The following is a 22,830-nucleotide window of genomic DNA, read 5'->3' as shown; positions in this document are numbered from 1 at the left end:
GATGAGCTACCCCTTGTACGTCAGATGAAAAGCCAAAGGAATTGAGATGAGCAAGAATGCTACTTCCATAGTGAACCTGATAACCAGCACTAGGGCGAAGGAGATAGAATCTGAGGATATTCAACACCTACCAAAACAGAGATCTAGAGGCTCCTAAAAACTTGTCATTGAAGTAGATTTAACACCAGGCCAAAATGGCTCAGGAAATTTTGTGAAATGTGGGGCACAAAGATTGTAAGATCCACATTTTGGAACATAATGAGAGGCACTCCCACCCCACAAAAAAAAACCCTGACTGCTGCTCCCACAGTGTATATCCCACAACCCCATGGGGAATACCTGAAACCCCAAGTAAGAAGACCCCCAGAGAAATGGGGGAAAGAATAAAGGATAAGAGGGAACAAATACATGGTGTACACACAAAAATATGTTGTTAATAAAGAAGATTTATATATAAACCAATAAAAACTGAAATGATGACAGTAAATACTAATTAGAATATGCTCAACACTGTTCACAGAAATTTTATTTTCTGTCCTCAAGGATGAGTGAGAACATGCAAAGATTTTTTTTTGTTTGTTTTTCTTCCTGTGATTGTGTGTGTTCACATGGTTGAGCAGATATTTTGTAGTGAGACTTGGGACATTTTAGGATAGATGGCCAATAAGGGAATAACCAGGTTTCTTGTTAGCTCTATGTTCTTCCCATTCATGACTGATTCTCCTTATTTTCTCTGCATCTGCCTCTCTTAATTTTCCAGTATCATTCTTTTCATATATATAATCAGTGGGTAATGATTTTTTGTTTGCTTTTTTTTCAAGTTAGGGTCTTTCTCTAGCCCAAGGAGACCTGGAATTGATTATGTACTCTCAGAATGGACTTGAATTCACGACAATCCTCCTAACATTGAGTGCCAAGTGCTGGGAAGAAATGCATGTGCCACCAAGCCCAGCTAATGATTTTAAAATATTAATTAGATATGAAATAAGGAAATAAATCAGGACAGTTGAGCCTTATTTCAAGTCCCAAGATCAATCTCAACTCACAAGAAAGGAATTACCTAAATTTATGCAAATTTATATACAGTTCATATTAATAAAAACCAGGCTTCTCATCATGCACTCATATAATTATTAGATTTTTTTTTGTTTATTTGAGAGAGAGAGAATGAGACAGAGGAAGAGCGGGAGAGAAAGGGAAAGAATGGGCAGGCCTGTGGGTCCAGCCACTGAAAATGAACTCCAGATGCACGTGCCACCTTGTGCGTACATGTGTCCTGGGGAATCAAACTGAGGTACTTTGACTATGCAGACAAGCACCTTAACCACTAAGCCATGTTTCCAGCCCCTCACACTTATTTATTTACTATCCAACTGGAATATATAATGTGAAAGCAACAACAAAAAATAATTCCTTACTTAGGTGGTGGAAGTGGATTGTACAAACATAAAATAAAAATTCTGTGTGGAATCCTGTAATGAGGTAAAAACAATGTTAAAGATGAGAATCTGAGTCATCACAGCTTATTACTCTGTGGAAACTGAGGAACATGGATGCAGGTCATGTATCAGAACTAAAGTATGAAGCTTAATGTCTGCATAGTTATGGGAAGACTGGCTGGCAATCCTGGTCTTTCCATGATCATTTTCTGTGTTGTGTCCTCAGACAATGGGAAACATGGGGTCGTGGGACATTACAAGCATGAAACTGTTATGAGCAGTGCATGGACCTCTCAGTAAATGCTATGATGCTGATGGAAGTGAGGTATGTGAGGATCTCTCCACTGCTTGAACAATGGTGTCCATACCTTCATGAGCTATGATCAGCAGGAAACCTTTCTGACCTTTTCACATTACATCTTGACTTGGAAACTCCAATGCAATCCACTTACATGATTTCAGGTCCTGTTCATCCAAATGGAATTCTGAAATTAGTTTGAACACAAGTATGCTCAGGAGATTATCCCCATGACATTCATGCCTGGAGATACATGAACTCATAGCACCTGAAGCAAAAGATGATGCTCACAACATGTTTTTCAACTCGTTGTTATGACCTTGATGTAGACCTCAGATGCAGAGCCCCAGGGCTGTGTTCTGTATTCATCAAGGAAGGAAGACAAAAACAACAAAGATAGAAATTAGGGATATAAATATCTCCTCTAGTCAGCAATAGTAGTAAGGATGGATATACACACATAAACAGGCATATGTGATGTGTGTATCTACCTGATGCTGCCTATTACATTAGAGCTCAGACTATGAGTTTTAAGACATGGGGAAGCTAATCATTTTCATTTTTGTCTTATTTCTTCCAATGCTTTCTGTCCTCTTTTGCAGTTTAACAGAAAGAGGCTGCTTTTGGAGAATAAAAGAAAACACAGAAAGTGATGGAGATATGTGCAAGGATTGTATGTTTGTAATTTACACATCAAAGAAGCATATGATAGACTATGATTCACTGAACCAGCTTTATCGGTAACTGTCAGTTTTGTTACTTAACTTTATATTGGAAAGTCATGAATAATGTGTAAGAAGTTTCTATATGGGTACAGTAACAGTTTTTAGATCCCTTGCAGTTTTCCTCCCAAACATATCATTTATGAATGAATCCAAAGTTATTTTATATTTTACTGAGCAGAATGTTGCCATAGTCAAATACATCTGAACTGTATAGATTTTCATGTTGCTGATTTGCAATTTAATCCCACTGTGGTCAGATAGAATACAAGGGGTTACTTCAGTTTTCCTGTAGTTGTTAAGATTTGCTTTGTGTCCTAATATATGGCCTATTTTAGACAATGTTCCATGTACTCTGAGGAAAATATATATTCTGCAGTGTTTGGGTGGAATTTTATGTATATATCTGTTAGGTCCATTTGTTCCATGACATCATTTAATCCAGATGTCTCTCTGTTTATTTTTTCTGGGGTTGACCTGTCAATTGAGGAGTTTGGGGTATTAAAATCACCCACTGAAATTGTGTTTGTTGTTATCTGTGACCTTAAGTCTAATAGTGTTTGTTTGATAAAATTGGGAGTCCCCATGTTAGGTGTATACATGTTTAGGATAGTAATGTCCTCCTGGTGGAGTGGTCCTTAATCAGTAAAAAGTGACCTTCTTTGTCTTTCCTCACTAGTGTTTTTTTCTTTTCTTTTCTTTTTTTAAGTCTATCCTGTCAGATACTAGGATAGCAACTCCTGCTTGTTTCCTAGGCCCATTTTTTTGAAATACAATTTTCCAACCTTGCACCCCAATACAGTGTCTGTCTCTTACTGAGAGATGAGTCTCCTGAAGGCAGCAAATGTCGGGATCCTGCTACTCTACAAGGCTGTGTGTTTTGGTTGATGAAATGAGACCACTCATATTAACAGTTACTATGGAAATGTATGTATTATTTTCTCCATTCTTCTTGTTTTGTAGTGCTTCCTGTTTTCCCTTTACTTGCTTGTTTTAACTGTTATTTGAATAAGGTTTTTTTTTTTTTAAATTTTTCCTCCTCTTTGTGTTTTTCATTCTCTCCATTAAGAAGGATTCCTTTGAGTATTTTCTGTAGAGCTGGTCTAGTTGTCATAAATTTACTGATCCTGCTTTTGTTTTGTAATATCCTCATTTCCCCATCAATTTGGATAGATAATTTTGCAGGATGAAGTGATCTTGGTTGACAGTTGTTATCTTTCAGAACTTGGAATATATCATTCCAAGTCATTTCGGCTTTTAGAGTTTGTATTGAATAATCTGCTGTTGTTCTGATGGGCATGCCTGTGTTGGTGACACTTTTTCTCTAAGTACTTTCAATATGTTTTCTTTGGTTTGTGTGTTTAGTAGTTTATTTATAACATGGCGAGGAGCGGTTCTTTCCAGATTTTGTCCGTGTGGTGTTCTAAAAGCTTCTTGTTTCTGCATTGGAATTTCTTTCTCAATTTGGGAAAATTTTACTTCTATGATTTTGTTAAAAAGTCCTACTAAGCCTCTGGATCAAAATTCTTTTTGTTCTACAATATACTGAATTCTTACATTTGATCTTTTCATAGTACCCCAGATATCTTGAATTTCTCATTCATATTTTCCTATGAGCTTGCCTTTCTCTTAGTTCTGCCTCCTGGTTTTCTAGTTTATATCTGTTCTCTCCTCCGTCCAAACTGCTGGTGAGATTTTCCAGAGTTTTTTACTTGGCTGACTGTTTTATCCAGAAGTAGACTTTCGTACTGGTTTTCTTCTGTATTTTATTTCTGTAGAAAGGTAGAATTTGGAGAACACAGTGCTTTACAACTTGCTTCATATTAGACCCTCCTTTTAGAAAATAAACATCACTCATATTTGCTCATTATTAAGTGGCTGAGAGAAAGGATTCTATAAGTAGCTGCTCATCTTTCACCCATAAGCACATAACTTGTAGTCTCTGAAATGAGAACCATTTTCTTTGTCTTTCTAAACCTGAACAGACTTTTCTCATAGATGCTAATCTCTCAGATAATAGGTACATGAGATTCCATGATATTCTCTTCCTTTAGTAACAGGGTATGTGGAGAAGACAGGTGCCAATTTTGCATTATTTTCCTATGTTACTGCATTTTATTTGGAAATAAGAATAGCAAGAATTTGAAACATAGTCTGTCAGGTGTTTTGTCTATATTCCAGTTAATACAATGGTGAAACACACAATTAAGAAAGCCCAGGGAATATTTGTACTCTTGGTAGAATAGGAAATGTCACTCAAAGTTGTGATTACTTACATCCCTCCTGAGTTACTAAACTGGCCAGTGTTACAAGTGGTAGCTGTTACAGTTTAATAGCAAGACTGACATGTTACAAACTGAAATTTCCTTTTTCACTTCTACTTATATTTTCTTTTTTATTAAGTTGACACTTTGTATGGATATATCAACTGTTGTTACCATCATTGCCCTCACGCCTATCCCCATTTCACTGAGGGCCCTCCAAATATGATTACTGGTATTCACAATGTAATTATTGGTAATGACATGTGAGTTGAAAAGTCTGTCATTGTAGGGGAATGCAATGCCTCTGGATGTTTCTGCCCAACCTGTGGCCAGTACATTCTTTCCACACACTCTTCCACAAAATTCTGAGTTTTTTCACTGTGCTTTATGTCTACCTTAGTGTGTAAGTCTCATCATTCTGGATTTTTGCTTTATTGCATTCAGAGTATTATCAGTGTCTCTATCCCTTACCTCCTGAAATACAGTAGGTGATTCTTGTTCTATTGACATATTCTGGTTGTGCTTTGTTCTCTTTGCTTCCTTGAAAGACAGATACTCCAATGTAGAGTGGGATCAGGCTAGGTTAAAATGTACAAGAATTATGAATTTCAAGAGATTATTGTTCTTTTCACAATTTTTATTAACATTTTCCATGATTATAAAAAATATCCCATGATAATACCCTGCCTCCCCCCCACAATGAGATTTTGATAGCTGTAGCCTCACTTTTGACCAAAGACTAATGGATGGTTCTCATCAGAGTCTATTATCTTGGTATCCATAGGATTCTGAATTGACTTTTAGGTGTACCTATGGTTTTTTTTTTTTCCACTGAGTGCATCATTTAGCTAATGAGATAGGCATTGTTTACTTAACTAGGGTGGCTGACACTATTGTTCAGGTGTGTACATCTGGTCAGGATTGTTGCTTCGGTATACCATAGTACCCTGATTTCTCACAGTATTGCTGGCTGCTTTCATACAGCATTGTATTCCATGTTTAGATTAAGCCTCCATTCCATTCTCTTCAGGCCTAATCATTACCAGACAATCCTCCCATGATCCTATTGATGATTATATCTTTTAGTCTGCTACTGATGAGAAAGTATTCTATGATACCAATATATTTTTGGATTTCATTTTGTTTATATTTCCATTCCACTGTGCCTTCCCACTCCCAGAAACCTTTCCACTCCTCTCATCTGACCATCAGTTTCTTGTTGGGTATGATAGCAATTCAAGCTATTCCAGTTTAGGAACCATGGATGAGGGAAACCAGGCATTTGTATTGCTATATATGAGTGATTTCACTTAGTATGATCTGTTCAAGTCCTACAATGTCCCTGGTTTTTTTTTTTTTCCTTGGGGCTGAATAGAATTCCATTGTGTGTATGTACCACATCTTCATTATTCATTTGTCAACTGATTAGCATCTTGGTTGATTCCAGTTCTTAGTCATGGTGATTTGAGCAGCTACTATTGAGCAAATGTTTCTGGAGTGAAGAGTGGAGCATTTAGGGTAGATGCTCAGGTGAGGAATGACAGAGTTAGTTGGTAGCAATATTATAATCCTTTTCTGGAGTCTACTTATTGATTTGTATATTGATTTTACAAGTTTGTATTTTCACTAGTAGTTAATAGGGGCCCTCTTTCCCTAGGTGTTCTCAAAATGTACTGTCATTTATTTTTTGTTTTTGTTTTTGTTGTTTTTTGAGATAGGGTCTCTGTCTACCCAGGCTTACCTGGAATTCTATGGAGTTTCAGGCTGGCCTCGAACTCACAGCAATCCTCCTACCACTGCCTCTCAAGTGCTAGGATTAAAGGCATGCGCCACCACGCCCGGCCCTCATTTGATTTTTTAAAGATTCCCATCCTTTATGGAGTGTGGTGGAATGTCATAGAATTTTTAATTTCAATTTCCCTGATGGTTAAGAATGTTGAACATTTTTAGAGATGAGTTTGGGCATTTAATTTCTTCCTTTGAGAATTTTCTGTTGAATTCTCTGCCTGATTATTTGAGTTTAGTGTTTCTTTTTCCTATTGTTTAGTTTTTTGAGTTCCTTTATATTCTGGAAGTTAGGCCTCTGTCAGTGGTATAACTGGAAAAGATTTTCTCCCCATCTGTAGGTAGTTTGTGGGCTCTGTTTAGGGCATGTTGTTTGTAGACAACCATTTTATCTTTATTAGTTGCCATTGGTTGAATGATTTATTTAATTTCCTGGATTACTGGGGTGTTATTCAGGAAGTATGGCCCTAGTCATATTTGTAGAAAGTTCCCTTTTTGTTTCATTCTGTATCTTTAGATTTCTGGATCTTATTTTGTAGCATTTCATCCATTTGGAGTTTAATTTTTTTGGCATGGGAAGAGGAATGGGTGTAGTTTCACTTTTTCTATATGTAGTTATTCAATATGTCCAGTAACATTTGTTGAGAATGCTATGTTTTTGCTAGTTAACATTGCTGTAGTCACTTGAAATAATTAAATATTGAATGTTCACAAAAAGACCACATAGAGTAAATGATTATGAAGAACTATTTTAAATGGGATGTCAAAATGCATCTACAGAATACCTCTAATGAGCTAGAAATCATTAAACACATTAAATACTAGTAAATATAAGTAAAAAAGACTTAATAATAACAGAATTATATAGGATATCAAAGGGTTTCTTTTGCAGAGAGATACAAAAGTTTAAGCAAACATGAAATCATCAACATCTGAAATATCATTATATCCTGAGTTTGTTCTGCTTACTTGGTCAACTAGAAGTCCAATAATGATACATAGAGATAGAAAAGTGTAACGTAAAGGTAGAGTACGATGTCAGAAGAATTACATTAATAATTATCAATAGCATCATTTTTTTACATTCATAAAAATGATTTTTTTTTTACACAACACATCCTCCCTCCAGTGTATCCAAATCCTCAGATCTCAAATGTTATCCTCCTGCCACTGTTACATGGACTTGGATGTCACACATGACTCTAAGCATAGCCGCCAAGTCACTATACCACTTTCTCCCTCCTATATCACCTGTGACAAGGATCATAATTGCAGGTCTAAAGAAGCACTCATGCTAGTTTGGGCACACTTAACCATAACCCATGTCCTTATTTCCACCCACACTGCCCATTTCTGGGTTCCAATAAGAGTATAGGCGCAATTTCCCGATATCCATGAACCTCTTCCTAGATAAATAATTTCTTCTAGGGTTCCAATTGTGAGTCCAAATGTAGAGGCAACTCTTTGCCCTTTATACCACCTTTGCCACCTCCTGATGGAAAGCTACAAAATTTTTTTTTAAAAAAGCCCTTCAAGATAGGTGATTTTTCAACGAACTCTAAATACAAGAAGAGGTAGGTAACATGAGCTACAACTACTGACCAACCACAAGAGGCACAACTACAGTGTGATACCACCAAACCAAAGGAAACCTGAGGGATGAAGGCTGAAAAGCTAAGTATCAGGGAGGAGCTTAAAGGGATGTGAAAAAAGAAAAGGGGAAGAGGGGAATGAAACATTGTTTTAAAACACCATAATGAAACAAATCTTTGACACTCAATAAAAATAAACTCACAGAACCACAATAACTCTGGATATTTATGGTCTTAATTCTCTGATCAAAAGACTTACAGTAGAAGATTATTTCAGACAAAGGGAATATTTCTTCACCTTAAAATAATTCACATTACCATTAGAGAGATAATTTTATTAAATTTATTTATTTTTTTATTAGTTTTCTATTTGAAAATACAGGCAGTTTGGTATGATTATTAGGCTCATCCACAGGCTACCACCTTCCCAATGGCCCCTCCTTGTTGATGTACATGGGTCGTGCATAGTGGAGTTAGCCCACAGTTATTGGTACGATAAATGTGAGAGAGAATTTTTGAGGTAACAGATGGAAAAAGATGTTTTAACTGTCACGTTTTATTTTTATATTCAAATTGAGAAGACTTACAATCATCTGAGAGGAATTATATGGATGAGGTTATCCCTCAAGAGAATTCCTGTTAGATAAGATTGACTGCGTAATTGAAGTGGGGATATCCAAATTTACTGTGGGCAGCACCATAGCAGGGCAGAGATCCTCTACTGTATAAAACGGAAGAGGCATGACTGCCAATGTGCAATATTCCTATAGCTCTGTGGGCCTCCTTGCTGGACTGAAAGAGGCCACTCCCAGATACCATGCTATGACTGCCAATAATATCCTTATCAATTTTGAGTATTCTTTAGTATGACCTGGAAGGATAATCTTCAACAAATTTGCCTTCCTTTAACCTGATTTTTGTCAGCTATGTTGTCCTAACAAAGGGGAATTAGTTAACAGAAGAAGCAAATGAACTCCAAAAATGAAGAGACACTTCCAATTCCTGGTGAAATAGAGTTCACATTACAATTAGAAGAGATACCCATGCCTTCAAAGGCATTATAAGTGCCATGTTTTTGTGTAAATAGATAGGATTGACTGTATATTCACCATTAAACAGGGAATTGCCTTACTCATTACAGGATGGTATTTAAAAAAGTAGCAAAACATAGGAATTTGTAAAGGAATTTCCCCATAAACATGATGTCCTTTGTTCAAATCCATGGCCCTAACCTAAAATTGTGACTTGGAGTACATGTCATCCCATGTTCTGAGTTTGAAAAGTCCTAATCCCTAGAGATTGGTTGCTTGTATAACTAAATTAGTGAACTCCAAGTCATCAGAATAATTGCATGTAAATCAGTCATGGTGATACATACCTTTAATCTCAGTGTTTAGGAGGCAGAGGTAGAAGTATCACCATGAGTTCCAGGCTACCATAAGACTACATATTGAATCCCAAGTCAGAAAGGGCAAGAGTCAGAACCTGTGTCAAAATAAAAACTGAAGACAAATAATGACCTGTACAGTAATGTATAAGAACAACTTACACTAGTTTATAGTGTACACACTGAAACAAGCACAGGCCCTCTTACACACACACACACACACACACACACACACACACACACAAACAATGTGATCTTCCAAAAAAATGGTGACTATTACCCACATATGCCCACCAAAACACCATAAGCTCGATCACTACTGCATTTATGTTTCATTTCTTAAAATTGAGAATTCTAGTATCAAGATATTCTGTCTGGAGTAAGTCTACTTCCAAGTTCGTTTATGACCAATAAACTATATATTTAAATATATATATATATAGTATATATATATACTATATATATATACTTTTCACCAGTTTCTCATTAGCCAAAGGTGAATACAGCTCTCTCTATATATATTCATAACATAAATCCCTTTATGAATTGGCATTCATTTAATAATTTAAAAATACCTAGTTGATCTTTATGCTATGTGGGATAATATCCTCACATAAAGGTGCATGATTACATGAGAATTTCAGGAGAAAACCATCACTTATCACATGTATTACATGTCCATTCCAATTGTTTTGAAGATTATCCTGTTTGAAGCCTCATCCATAATGATTACTGTGTTTCATTTCAGTGTGCCAGTCAAAAAGTATCAATATATTCTGACAATGATTTTTGTCACTGAAGAGATCAACAGAAATTCCAAACTTATACCCAACAAGTCTATTAATTTTTTATTCTATCCTTCAACATGTGAAGATTCATTGACTCTGGTCTCTTGCCTACATTCCACAGAAGCTACACAGATTCTTCCTCCTAATTATCATTGTGAAATAAATGAATGTGGCTTAACATTTACAGGACCGTCATGGGAAAGAAGTAGCAAAATTGGGACATTTCTCTCAATAATATTTAATATAGGACAGGTGAGACTTTGTTATGTACAGAGTAGAATTACGAATTTCATGTGCTTAGGGATATTTCCAGTAGATATTTGGATTATTCATGTATTGTTACATCCAGTTAATAGAGATCATAATCCTTGACTTTGTGGGGTTTCAGCACTTAACTTTCAAAAATTGACAGGAGGAACTATGGAGATATAAAAATGGATTTGCTACAACTCTTAAACTGTTCAGTACTTTTCCAGAGTCTTATGGATAGTGAAATACAATGAATAATGGTGTGAGCAAACATCCTTCCAAACATTCTTCCCAAATGGTGTTTAAAACGATTCAGATCTCAGTTTGAGTTTTCTTCCATTGTTCTTCCTCACATTCATTTCTATGTTCTGTGTCCTTTAGATTCACTATGGCCCATTTAATCCTGTTCTGAGTGACCATTTTCAGTATCCTTATCTGTATCAGATTGCTCCCAAGGAAACAAAGCTGCCTTTTGCCATAGTCTCCCTAATGCTTCATTTCAACTGGACCTGGATGGGGCTGGTCATCTCCGATGATGACCAAGGTATTCAATTTCTCTCAGACTTCAGAGAAAAGATGCAAGGAAATGAACTCTGTTTAGCCTTTGTGAATGTGATCCCATTAAACATGGACTTATACAACACAAGGGCTGAGAAATATTATAAACAAATTGTGACATCATTGGCAAATGTTGTGGTCATTTATGGTGAATTAAATTCCACACTGGAAGTGAGCTTAAGAAGATGGGCAAATTTAGGCATCCGTCGGATCTGGGTCACCACCTCACAGTGGGATGTCATCACAAATACAGGAAGAGACATCAATTTTGACTCATTCTATGGTGCTTTCACATTTTCTAATCACCATCACGAGATTCCCAATTTTAAAAAATTTATTCAGTCAATGAACACTTCTCAATATCCAATAGACTTTTCTGTGCTGAGATCAGCATGGATGTACTTTAATTGTTTGGACATTGAATCTAAATGTAGAACACAGAGTAAATGTGCACTCAATAATTCATTAAAATGGTTTGCAAGTCAAGGATTTGACATAGCCATGAATGATGAGAGTTATAATCTATATAATGCTGTGTATTTCTGGGCATATGCTTACCATGCAATGCATTATGAACATGTAGATGTTCACCCAATAACAAGTCTATGTGTACCTGACTGCTCAAAGGTATGTATTATCATCACTAATACCTTCTAAGTAGCTCCATATATGTTTAAAACCTGTTGCTGGGAGTACTCTTGAATTTGGATGCTTCTACACTTATCTGTGAAAATTCATTTATTTCACATTATTGGGTACATGCAATAGAGTTTCATTTTCTGGGTAGGGTTGTAAAAAACAAAGGTATTACTCATATCACATATTATGTCCATTTTGTCTTTGCTTAATTGGAACTGATATGTTTCCTTTAGTTTTACCACACTATGAAGAATATGCAATTTATTAACCCCATTGGAGACCTAGTGACTATTAATGAGAAAAGAAAATGTGATGCAGACTATGATATTTTCCACATTTCAAATTATCCACAAGGTCTTGGAATCAAGGTGAAAATAGGACAGTTTACATCATATGGTTCCTTCGGTCAACAATTTTATTTGTCTGATGAGGCCATAGAGTGGGCCACAGGGAGTAGGCAGGTATGTTTACCTAACTGTGATGTTTTACTCTCAACATAAATAGAGAAAATCATGTGGGCCCATGTGTGCCCTCACGATTTGGCCAAGTGCAACATGTTGTTTATGTTTCTTTTAACAGTGTCCTAGATTTTCTTTATATCTTTTGAAAAATATTTGGAAATGACAAAAAATTTCATCAAAATCTTGACAGACAGGCTGGGTGTAGTGGTCCATGCCTTTAATTCCACCACTCGGGAGGCAGAGTCAGGAGGATTGCTGTGAGTTCAAGGCCAGCGTGAGATCACATAGTAAATTTCAGGTCAGCCTAGGCTAGAGTGAGACTCTACCTCAAAAACAAAAAAATCTTGACAGACATGACAACATCCATTGTAATAAATGGAGTGTGACACCTCAATTTTTTTGTAGATGTGGATAAAGAGTTTAGTAAGGGTGATTATTTTAACATATCGTTATGAATGGAGTATATAACATTACTAACTTTTGCAACTACACTTCTGTTTTTCCTCAGATTCCCTCCTCTGTGTGCAGTGAGACTTGCAAGCTTGGTTTCAGGAAGTTCCGACATGAGGGAAACGCTGCCTGTTGTTTTGATTGTTTCCCCTGCCCAGAAAATGAGATTTCTAACAAAACGGGTAAGTTGATGGTTTTGAGAGTCTTTCTCCAGTTTGTCTCTTTTATCCATCTACCTGAAAAAACAGATAATATTTCTTCATTGCTTAATGTAATCACTTGGTTGAAATGATATATACTCATGACCATAAACATAATACTCACTTTACTCCATGAACCACATTTTTAGTACCTAGATCCATTGTACATACTGGTTCTCCCACAATAAAAATACTCTTTGAGGTCAAATAGTTAATGAATATATTATTTCTATCAAGGAGTGTCACATATTCATCTAATCCTCTGTGAATCTACACAAAATGATGTTAATAAGAAGAATTCTTTCACATCATTATCTTCCCAGGATGCAAGAGGTTGCTGATGAATAATAAATGCTCAGAGCTATAATTTTTGGACATAAATATTTATATTCATTCTATTCAGTTATTTATTGATTGATTAGAGAGGGAAGGAGAGATAAAGTGAGAATGTGAATGCCAGAGCCTCTACCCACTGCAAACAAACTCCAGATGCATGTGCCACCATGTAGAACTGGTTTACATGGGATGTGGAGAGTCAAACCTGGGTCCTTAGTCTTTGCAAGAAAGTGTTTTAGTCAGTATGCCACCACTCCACCCTTTTCTGGCTTTAGTGATATGTAATTTTGCAAACACTTTCAACATAAGCATAATATCTCCTTAGTGTCTATGAAATAATAATTCAGAAAGCAGTTGTTTTTAAGACTTTAGGTAATAGCATATCACAGCTATTTAAATCCTTTATCAGGAAACATAAACATTCCAATTAAAATATCATGTGCATCGTTTTAGATGTAATTTGAAGCATTTAAGGAGATAATGGGAAATATTCTGAAGTTATAAACAAGAATAAAGCATATATCTCATTTGTCAAACCTACTGGGTTGAGCACAGAATGGAAAAATAGGTACAATTTAAGTTGCCCTCTATTTTACAGGTGAGAACACAATACAATGGGAGTGGCATATTAAAGTAGAACATAAAGGCTGTGGAAAATATTATCAATAGAATTTAAATATGATATAAATATTAATTCCTCAGTATTTTCATCTATTAGAGTCTGGAGCACACACTAACATCCAGACCACCTTTTCAGTGTACCAGAAGTCAAAGTGGATACAGAGGAATATTGATACATGATGTAAAAAAGGAATGAGATTGACATGAATTTTTAGTATGATTGGCTAATGTCACAAAATGAATAAAATAATATAATTAGAAGTATATTAAAACAGTGTTCATTCAAGTAATACTTCAACATGTAATCCAAACTAAATAATTAACTACAAACTTTAGTGGTGTTGGATAAGTTCAGTATTAACATTGAAGTGTTTTTTTTTTTTAATTTGTACATGTTGGCCATGTTATATATACCAAATTAGGTGGGATGTATGGCCTTATAATATATGATTCATAAAATATATGTGCATAAATTTACAATACATGATTAAGAGAAGTAATATTATAATTATTGAAAAAATATTCCTTTATGTAAATATTTAATAGGAGATACCATTTATTTCTTATAAGTCCCCTTTTATGATTCAATGCAATTACAATCAAAACTATAAAGCACCATGATAAAAAATACAACTTATAGGGGGCAAGAATTCTCCCCAGTTCCTTATTGTGTATCATGTTCATTCTTTTCATAGATGGCAAATTATCTTGTTCATAATCCTTTCTTGAATAAACATCTTGACCAAATTATGCTAAAACATAGACCAAGGAGTATTGAGGTAAATTTGGAGAGACAGATGAATGGTATGTCATCTCAAAATTTGTATATGAATACCTATTCCAAGTAGATAGATTTCAGCAATAATCATATTAGAGTTAATTATATCTAGGTGTATTCAATTTCATTCATATTCTCTAAAATATGAGTTGGAACAATTATATGTACCTACTGACATTTGGGTACAAAGCCATAAAACATCAGGTGATATAGACAGATAGGCTTCATAAGACAGAGAACTGTAGTATGAGGGAAAAATCACATTTTATTATCTAAATTTATGGATGTTGTCTAACAAAGGTGTTAAAATCAACATAGAATCATGCACCTCTCTGATCTCATACTGCACTGTGTACAGAACTCTGAGCTACTGTTTTTTCTTTTTGAAACAAGACTAACTCTTTTAATGAAAGAGAGCATGAGTGTGAGGGAGTGAGAGAAGGAGAGATAATTGGGGTGCAATGGTCCCAAACCACTGCAGTTGAATTCCAAACGTGTGCCACCTTGAGGAAATGTGAGACTTACTCATGCATCACCAAGTGTGTCTAACTTATGAGAGATGTGGTGAATCTAGCATGGGCCCTTAGGCATTGCAGGCAAGCATCTTAATTGATAAGCCGTCTCTCCTGTAGTAGAAATCATAAGAAATACCTCATGTAAGAAATGTCACTATATAATTCTAGTACACTGCAACAAAATTATTTCATTCTTTTAAGAAAAACAAAGGGTCAAGAGAATATGTAAGGTAAATTAAGTGAATAAAATACAGCTTTGTTAGGCTGAGGAGATGGCTCACCAGTTAAAGCAAGGACATGCAAAACTTAACCACCTCAGTTCAATTCCCCATTACACAGAGAAAGACAGATGTACAAAGTGGTACATATATGTGGTGCTTGTTTTCAGTGGCTAGAGGTTCATGCACACCCATTCTCTCTGGATTTCTCTGTCTCCCTTTGCCTATGAGCAAATAAATAAAGTATTACTTTTAAAAAAGCTTTGTTTATCACACCTAATATGATGGTCTTTATTAACTGCCATCATGGCTATAAAGAGAACTACCTTAATTGTAAATATGAACTAGAATACAAGAATGTTGTAACAAAGAAGGAAGTAGTGCCACTAATCTGATGATATTTTGCATTGTCTGCCAGATATGGATCAATGTATGAAGTGCCCAATCAACCAATATGCTAGCCTAGAGAAAAATCACTGTCTCCAAAAAACTATGAAGTTTCTGGCTTATGAAGATGCCTTGGGAATAGCTCTGGCTTGTATAGCGCTTTGCTTCTCTACACTCACTGCTGTTGTACTTGGGGTTTTTGTGAAGCACAAAAACACACCAATTGTGAAGGCCAATAATCGAACAAACAGCTACATCCTGCTCATTTCCCTCAAGTTCTGTTTTCTCTGCCCATTACTCTTCATTGGACACCCCACCACAGCCAAGTGTGTCCTGCAGCAGATCACATTTGCACTTCTGTTCACAGTGGCTGTGTCGACTGTTTTGGCCAAAACAATCACTGTGGTTCTGGCCTTCAGGGCCACTGCTCCAGGACAAAAGTTGAGGGGACTGCTGGTATCAGGAGCACCTAACTTCATCATTCCCATGTGTACCTTGATCCAACTGGTTCTCTGTGGCATCTGGATGGGAACATCCCCTCCCTTTGTTGACACTGATGAACACTCAGAACATGGGCACATCATCATTGTGTGCAACAAAGGCTCAGACACTGCCTTCTACTGTGTCCTGGGCTACCTGGGATCTCTGGCTATAGGGAGCTTTACTGTGGCTTTCCTGGCCAGAAACCTGCCTGATGCATTCAATGAAGCCAAATTTCTGACCTTCAGCATGCTGGTGTTCTGCAGTGTGTGGGTCACATTCCTCCCTGTCTATCACAGCACCAAGGGGATAGCCATGGTGATAGTGGAAGTCTTCTCTATCTTGGCCTCCAGTACAGGATTGATAAGTTGCATCTTTTTCCCCAAGTGTTACATCATTTTGATAAGACCCAGTAAAAATAATCTAAAGAGGGTGAAGAAAAAACATATTGTACAACCAATTGATTTTTAAATTTTACATCATATGTCTAAATTTAAATTATATCCTGTAGAAACCCTTGCACTATTGTAAACACTAAATATTAAAAAGAGGGTAAGATAGTTGTTAATGTGTACAGGTCTTATTTAGTCTCTAACATTGTTTGTTTTCTCAATTTTCATTAACATTTTCCATTATTATAAAAAATATCCCATGGCATTACCCTCTATGCTCTCCCCCCAACACTTTTCCCTTTGAAAGTCCATTCTCCATCATATTCCCTCTTCATCTCCATCAGTCTCCCTGTTATTTTGATGTCATGATCTTTTCCTCCTCTTATGACGGTCTTGTGTAGGTAGTGTCAGGCACTATGAGGTCATAGATACCCAGGCCATTTTATGTCTGGAAGGAGCACGTTGTAAGGAGTCCTATCCTTCTTTTGGCTCTTATATTCCAACATTGTTTATCAGCTTCCATGTACAGCTGTCTGGCCAGGTTCCATTTACCAGCTCCTACGAAAAGCCAATTTCACAAACTGTCATATGCCTCTAGAGATGGTTTGCAGTAACAAGAACAATCATTTTCTCACATCTCTCTCCAATTAGTAAATAAAGACACTTAGAACAAAGCATTGCTAATGGATTGTGTATTTTGCTCCCATTACTCTGGATAACCTGAAATGTATCTGATACCTTCTTCAGATTGTTTCAAAGAAACCTACTATAGTTTGCTGGATAGAGCAAATGTCTTTGAGAATGTCTTAAAAGGTTGTATTTGAGTGTTCAAAGAATATTCAGAGATATGGTGAGGGTTTGATTAGGAGTAAAAGAATAGCTCCCTTTTTAAGTAGCAGAGACCTTACCTAAAGATGTTTCAATATACATTAAGGTTTATCCATGCATAGGAGCAAATAGTTCATCTGCTGGAAAATTGAAACAGAATAGTTATGGTTTAAATCACTAGCCATTTGATGTTCTGTGGTAGGGAATATACAAAAGAATGTCAGCAAAACTTTGGTGACAGTGAAAATGTTGTTCATGGTCAACATGAAAGACAGTCAGGCATAGGAATAATCCAATATGTGCTTCCTGGTACAACTAATATGATTGCCCTATCATCTTTTTGCTGAATATTTCTTGTCTTTCCTGAATGAATATATCAGCCTTTGTGTCCATGAAACCTGAACTTATATCAAGCCTGAATGTCTATCTGGACCATGGAATTCTGAATGTAATATATAGAGAAGTTTAAATCATAGTGGCCAAGGGAATAGCTCATCAGGAGTTTTATTTTTGATTGTTTTTAGTGTGTGTTCTATCCCATTCTTGTAAAAAAAATTACACAAATGATTCAAACATTTATCCATTATGAAAATATTGACTATTCTAAAATATAAATTTATACAAATATAATACTGCAAAATATGGGTTATATGTAACTGTTAATCTTTCATTTTTTTAAAATTATAGATATGATGATTTCAAGAATTGTTTTCATTTAGACATGAATAAACTAATTACTCACATTTGCATAAGTATGTAAAATACACAATTAATATTTAAAACCCAGACAAACCAATGTTAGTTTATGAGCTATGCAAAGACAAGATCCAGAATTTTCAATCTATGTTTAATGAAATGAAGGAAAATATATTTGTGTAATATGAAAGTATTCTCCAGTAAATAGGGTTTTGCCTCATTGATGTATTAGTCAGTCTACACAAAGGGTTACAGAAATCAACCTGTTTCTTAAAACAGAGTTTTGTAACTAACTATTCAGTAATTCTTATAGGCGGAAAGTTTTGTCTCCAGGACATGATCCTATTGGAGATTGTACATTTAAGTGAGGTGATCTTCTGTCATTAGTAAATGATATTTAACTATGTTCTTGCATGGGATACTGTCACACAAACTGCTCCTCTCCCTCTGTACTATGTGTCAGCACATTTTGCCTTTCATTCCACTAAGGATGTGCTGCTGTTGTCACAGCCTAGAAGCACTGGCAACAAAGATGTGAGCATAGAATAAATGTGCTTAAACTGTGAATCAAACTCACTGCCTTCTCTACATGATTAGGGACTGTTCCATATGATGCTGATAAAATGGGTATTGTGCCACATTTGGATGGGATATTCTGTAGAGGTGTAGATTTTACAGATTTTTTTTAAAGCTTTGGAGATTTATATGTAAGAAATAAAAATGAAGATTTACAACTTATGTTAGGTATGCAACCAAGACAACTGCCATAGCATATATTGTGTTGGTGGCCTATGTTGCCTCACTGAGCCACAGCTTCCTGGCAGGTATCTCATCTCTTGCATAGAATGTTTCTAAAGAATTTTATTTATATATTTGTAAGGGGAGACAAACACTGAGGAAAGAGAGAGAGAGAGTAGTGACAGACAGAGAGAGAAAAAATGGGTGCCTCAGTCCCTCCTGCCTCTTCAAACAATTTTCAGTAGTATGTTCCAATTTGTGCACTTGGCTTTATATGGGTAGAGTAAAATCAATTTAATGTTATTAGGCTGTAAATGGTTACACAGTTCTCATAGCATTATGTACTGAAAAAGATTTTCTTCCTCACTTGTGGTTTTCACATCTAATTAAATATTTGAAAATTTAAATTTAGCCTTTCAAAAGGAATCACCAAGTGAATTAAAATAATCATAATAGGATATTTTAATGGAAGTTTATAAATAGAAAGATACCAATGAAAAATAAAACTGCAATATGTCTGGAAAGAAAAAAACATAATAAGTCAAATTAAAAACTGGAAATCCTCTCAAACAGATTGCATCCTATGAAGGACAGAATATCAGCAGATGAAGACAAAGACAAAGAATTAATGCTTCTGTCAAAATTAATATGGTCAAAACGTATAAAGGAAATCACGGGTATCTGCAACACAACAGAAAGACCAAGTGTACAAATTATAGGCTTAGAAAGAAAGGAACCCTTGACTAAAAATATTGAATGTATTGAAAAAAATGTAGAAGGAATTTTCCTATTTCAAGGAGAGAAGATACTATCTAGGTACAAAAGGTATAGTAAATAGCAAATGCACATGAGCCAAAAGAGAAAATATTCAGGGTATGTTATAGTGAGAATTGTTAATATACAGAAGTAAGAAGCGTATTGAGAACTCATTCTAGACACATTCAGTATCATGCAAAAGTGCGCCCACCAGATCTGTAAAACGTTTCTAATCAAACTGGAGCAAGCACATAGTTCAATTGACCCATAACATGCTAGGGGACTCAGTCTGAATTTGGGAGATTACATACAAACTAACACATTGTATATGTCTGGAACTTGTTTATTAGGTCCAATGTTTAATTTCTTTGTAATTGTGAAAGTATTTTAAATCATTCTCTTTCAATCAGGTAAAACATTACTTCCCAGTTATACAATTAAATGCCCATACTACAAAAACAGAGATTTCAAATAAATAATTTAAATACCCATTTAAAGATGCTGAAAATACAATAACAGTCCAAGAATGAGATAGAAATAAATTATTTAAGGTCACAGTAGAAACAATGAATTGGAAATATAAGTAAGAATTAAAAAGTTTATGAAACAAAGAGCCGATTCTTTGAGAAATTGAACAAGATTGATATTCCTGTGGTCAAATGAATCAATCAACCAAACAAAAAGAATTCTCAAAGTAACATGCCTAAAAGTGAAAGTGGAGATGTCACACTAATACCAATGAAATTTGGAGAATCATGGGCATATTTCAAGAACTGTATTCAACAAAATGGAAAGACCTGGAAGAAAAAGATGAATTCCTTGATTCATGTCACAGTCCAGAAGTAAATTTATAAAAGGCAGGCATCCTATACAAATATATTACTTCCAAGGAAATGGAAAAGTCATTAAATCTTACAAAAAGGACAACAAAAATATCAAGTCAGATCCACTACTGAATTGAACCAAACTTTTCAAGAACAAAAATATTTCCTATAAAGTTATTTCACACAAATGAATAAGAGAGAATAATCCAAAGTCCTTCTATGAAGTTACCATTAGTCTCATACCTAAACCAGAGACACCCCCCAAAATAGAAAGTTATAGATTGATATCTATAATTGAGATGAAAGCATTCCCCAATGAAATAGAAAACAAGTTCTACATTTTTAAAACATTCCATACCTTTAGACAAGGGTTCTTTTCTTTCTAAGCCTACAATTTGTAAGCTTGGTCCTTCTGTATGGTTGCAAATATCCCTTATTTTATTTATATATTTTGACCTTAGTAATTTTTTTCGGTTTATTTATTTATTTATTTGAGAGCTACAGGCAGAGATGAAAAAGGTAGGGAGAGAGAGAGGGAGAGAATGGGTGCTCCAGGGCCTTCAACCACTGCAAATGAAAACTCCAGATTGTACGTCCCCTTGTGCATCTGGCTTACATCAGTCCTGGGGAATTGAGCCTTGAACCGAGGTCCTTACACTTCACACATAAGTGCTTAACTGCTAAGCCATCTCTCTAACCCGACCTTATTAATTTTGACTGAAACATTAATTCAGATTTCTTGTCTTACCTGCTGTTGTTCTGTGTTTCATAGGATGCAATTGGAGAGGATTTCCACAGTTTTTAATTTGAATTCTTCTTTCCAGAAACATTTCAGTTTTGTTTTTCATTTTTTTTCTCTATATAAATTTCCATTATAATATCATGTCATTATTTTTTTAATTTATCTGTTTCCTTCTTTTGAAAACCTAAATTTAAAATATTTAATCATATGCCATATGATAAAAAAAAGCTTTTCACCAAATAATGGTATGACAACAGGGTAACCACTCAGAGCCTAATGACACTAAATTGATTTTACTGTACCCATATAAAGCCAGGTACACACATTGGCACATGTATCTAACTTTGTGAGAAGTGGCAAGATGGCATGGTATAGCCATTTTCTTTCTCTATCTTGCTGTTTTTCTCCTCACTGTCTGTCCCTGATTACAAGTTTAAAAATAAAATTCTTTAGAAACATTCTATGCCAGTGATGAGATACCTGCCAGTAAGTTGTGGCCCAGTGAGGTGACATAGGCCACCAAAACAATATATGCTATGGCAGTTGCATACCTAAAACAAGTTGTAACTCTTCATTTTTATTTCTTAAGTATAACTCTCCAAAGCTTTAAAAATCTGTAAAATCTACACCTCTACAGAATATCCCATCCAAATGTGACACAATACCCATTGTTTTTCAGCAGCATATGGGAAGGTACCTAATTCTGTAGAGAAAGCAGTGAGTTTGTTTCACAGTTTAAGCACATTTATTCTATGTTCACGTGTTTGTTGCCAGTGCTTTTATGCTGTGACGAGACAGCAGCACAACCTTAGTGGAATGAAAGGCAGAATGTGCCGTCACATAGTACAGAGGGAGAGGAGCAGTTTGTGTGACAGTATCCCATGCAAGAACATAGTTAAATATCATTTACTAATGACAGCAGATCACCTCACTTAAATGTACAATCTCCAAGAGGATCATGTCCTGGAGACAAAACTTTCCACCTATTAGAATTATGGAATAGTTACGTTAGTGACTAAACTCTGTTTTAAGAAACAGGTTGATTTCTGTAACCCTTTGTGTAGACTGACTAATACATCAATGAGGCAAACCCTATTTACTGGAGAATACTTTCATTTTACAAAAATACCATTTTCTTCATGTCATTAAATGTAGAATTGAAATTGTGGATCCTTTCTTTGCATAGCTCATAAACTGACATTGGTTTCTATGGATTGTTTTATTAATTGTGAATTTTTTTACATACTTATGCAAATAAGTAAGATTAATTTATTCATATTTAAGTGAAAAACTGACAAACAAATTCACAATTTTCATATATTTAATTTTAAGAAATGTAAGATTCACAGTTACATATCCATATTTTGCAGTATTATATTTCAAAATTTGTATAAATTTATGTTTCAGAATATTTAATTTTTCATATTTTTGGTATTTTGGAAGGCTATATGTTCTAAGTATACTTATTCATAAAATGAATAACAGGTTTTGAACTCCAGCTTTCAATCATTAATATAGGATTATCAATATTCATATGTGAAAAAAGTTCTCAAATTCAAATTCATAACATGTGAGTTCCATTTAAATCTTAGTTATGCTATGCTATCTCAAGATTTGTTCCAAACATTTCACATCCATCTAGTCTGCATCACCTAGGTCTGTTTTCACACTCTAGCAGTGGAGTCTC

General features: G+C 35.3%; 1 protein-coding gene across 1 annotated transcript; it reads left to right on the top strand.

Moving 5' to 3' along the window:
- The first annotated feature begins 1,723 nt into the window (after nt 1-1,723).
- LOC123457472 (vomeronasal type-2 receptor 116-like) lies at nt 1,724-16,638 on the top strand. Its single transcript, XM_045141363.1, has 7 exons — nt 1,724-1,764; nt 2,340-2,477; nt 10,236-10,527; nt 10,906-11,709; nt 11,955-12,182; nt 12,691-12,814; nt 15,719-16,638. The coding sequence occupies exons 1-7, from the start codon at nt 1,724-1,726 to the stop codon at nt 16,636-16,638; spliced, it is 2,547 nt and encodes an 848-aa protein (XP_044997298.1).
- Nucleotides 16,639-22,830: the final 6,192 nt, after the last annotated feature.

Source organism: Jaculus jaculus, unplaced genomic scaffold (assembly GCF_020740685.1).
Source record: "Jaculus jaculus isolate mJacJac1 unplaced genomic scaffold, mJacJac1.mat.Y.cur mat_scaffold_59_1_489403_arrow_ctg1, whole genome shotgun sequence".
NCBI classification, from domain to species: Eukaryota; Metazoa; Chordata; class Mammalia; order Rodentia; family Dipodidae; genus Jaculus; species Jaculus jaculus.
This window is presented reverse-complemented; position numbering and strand designations above follow the sequence as displayed.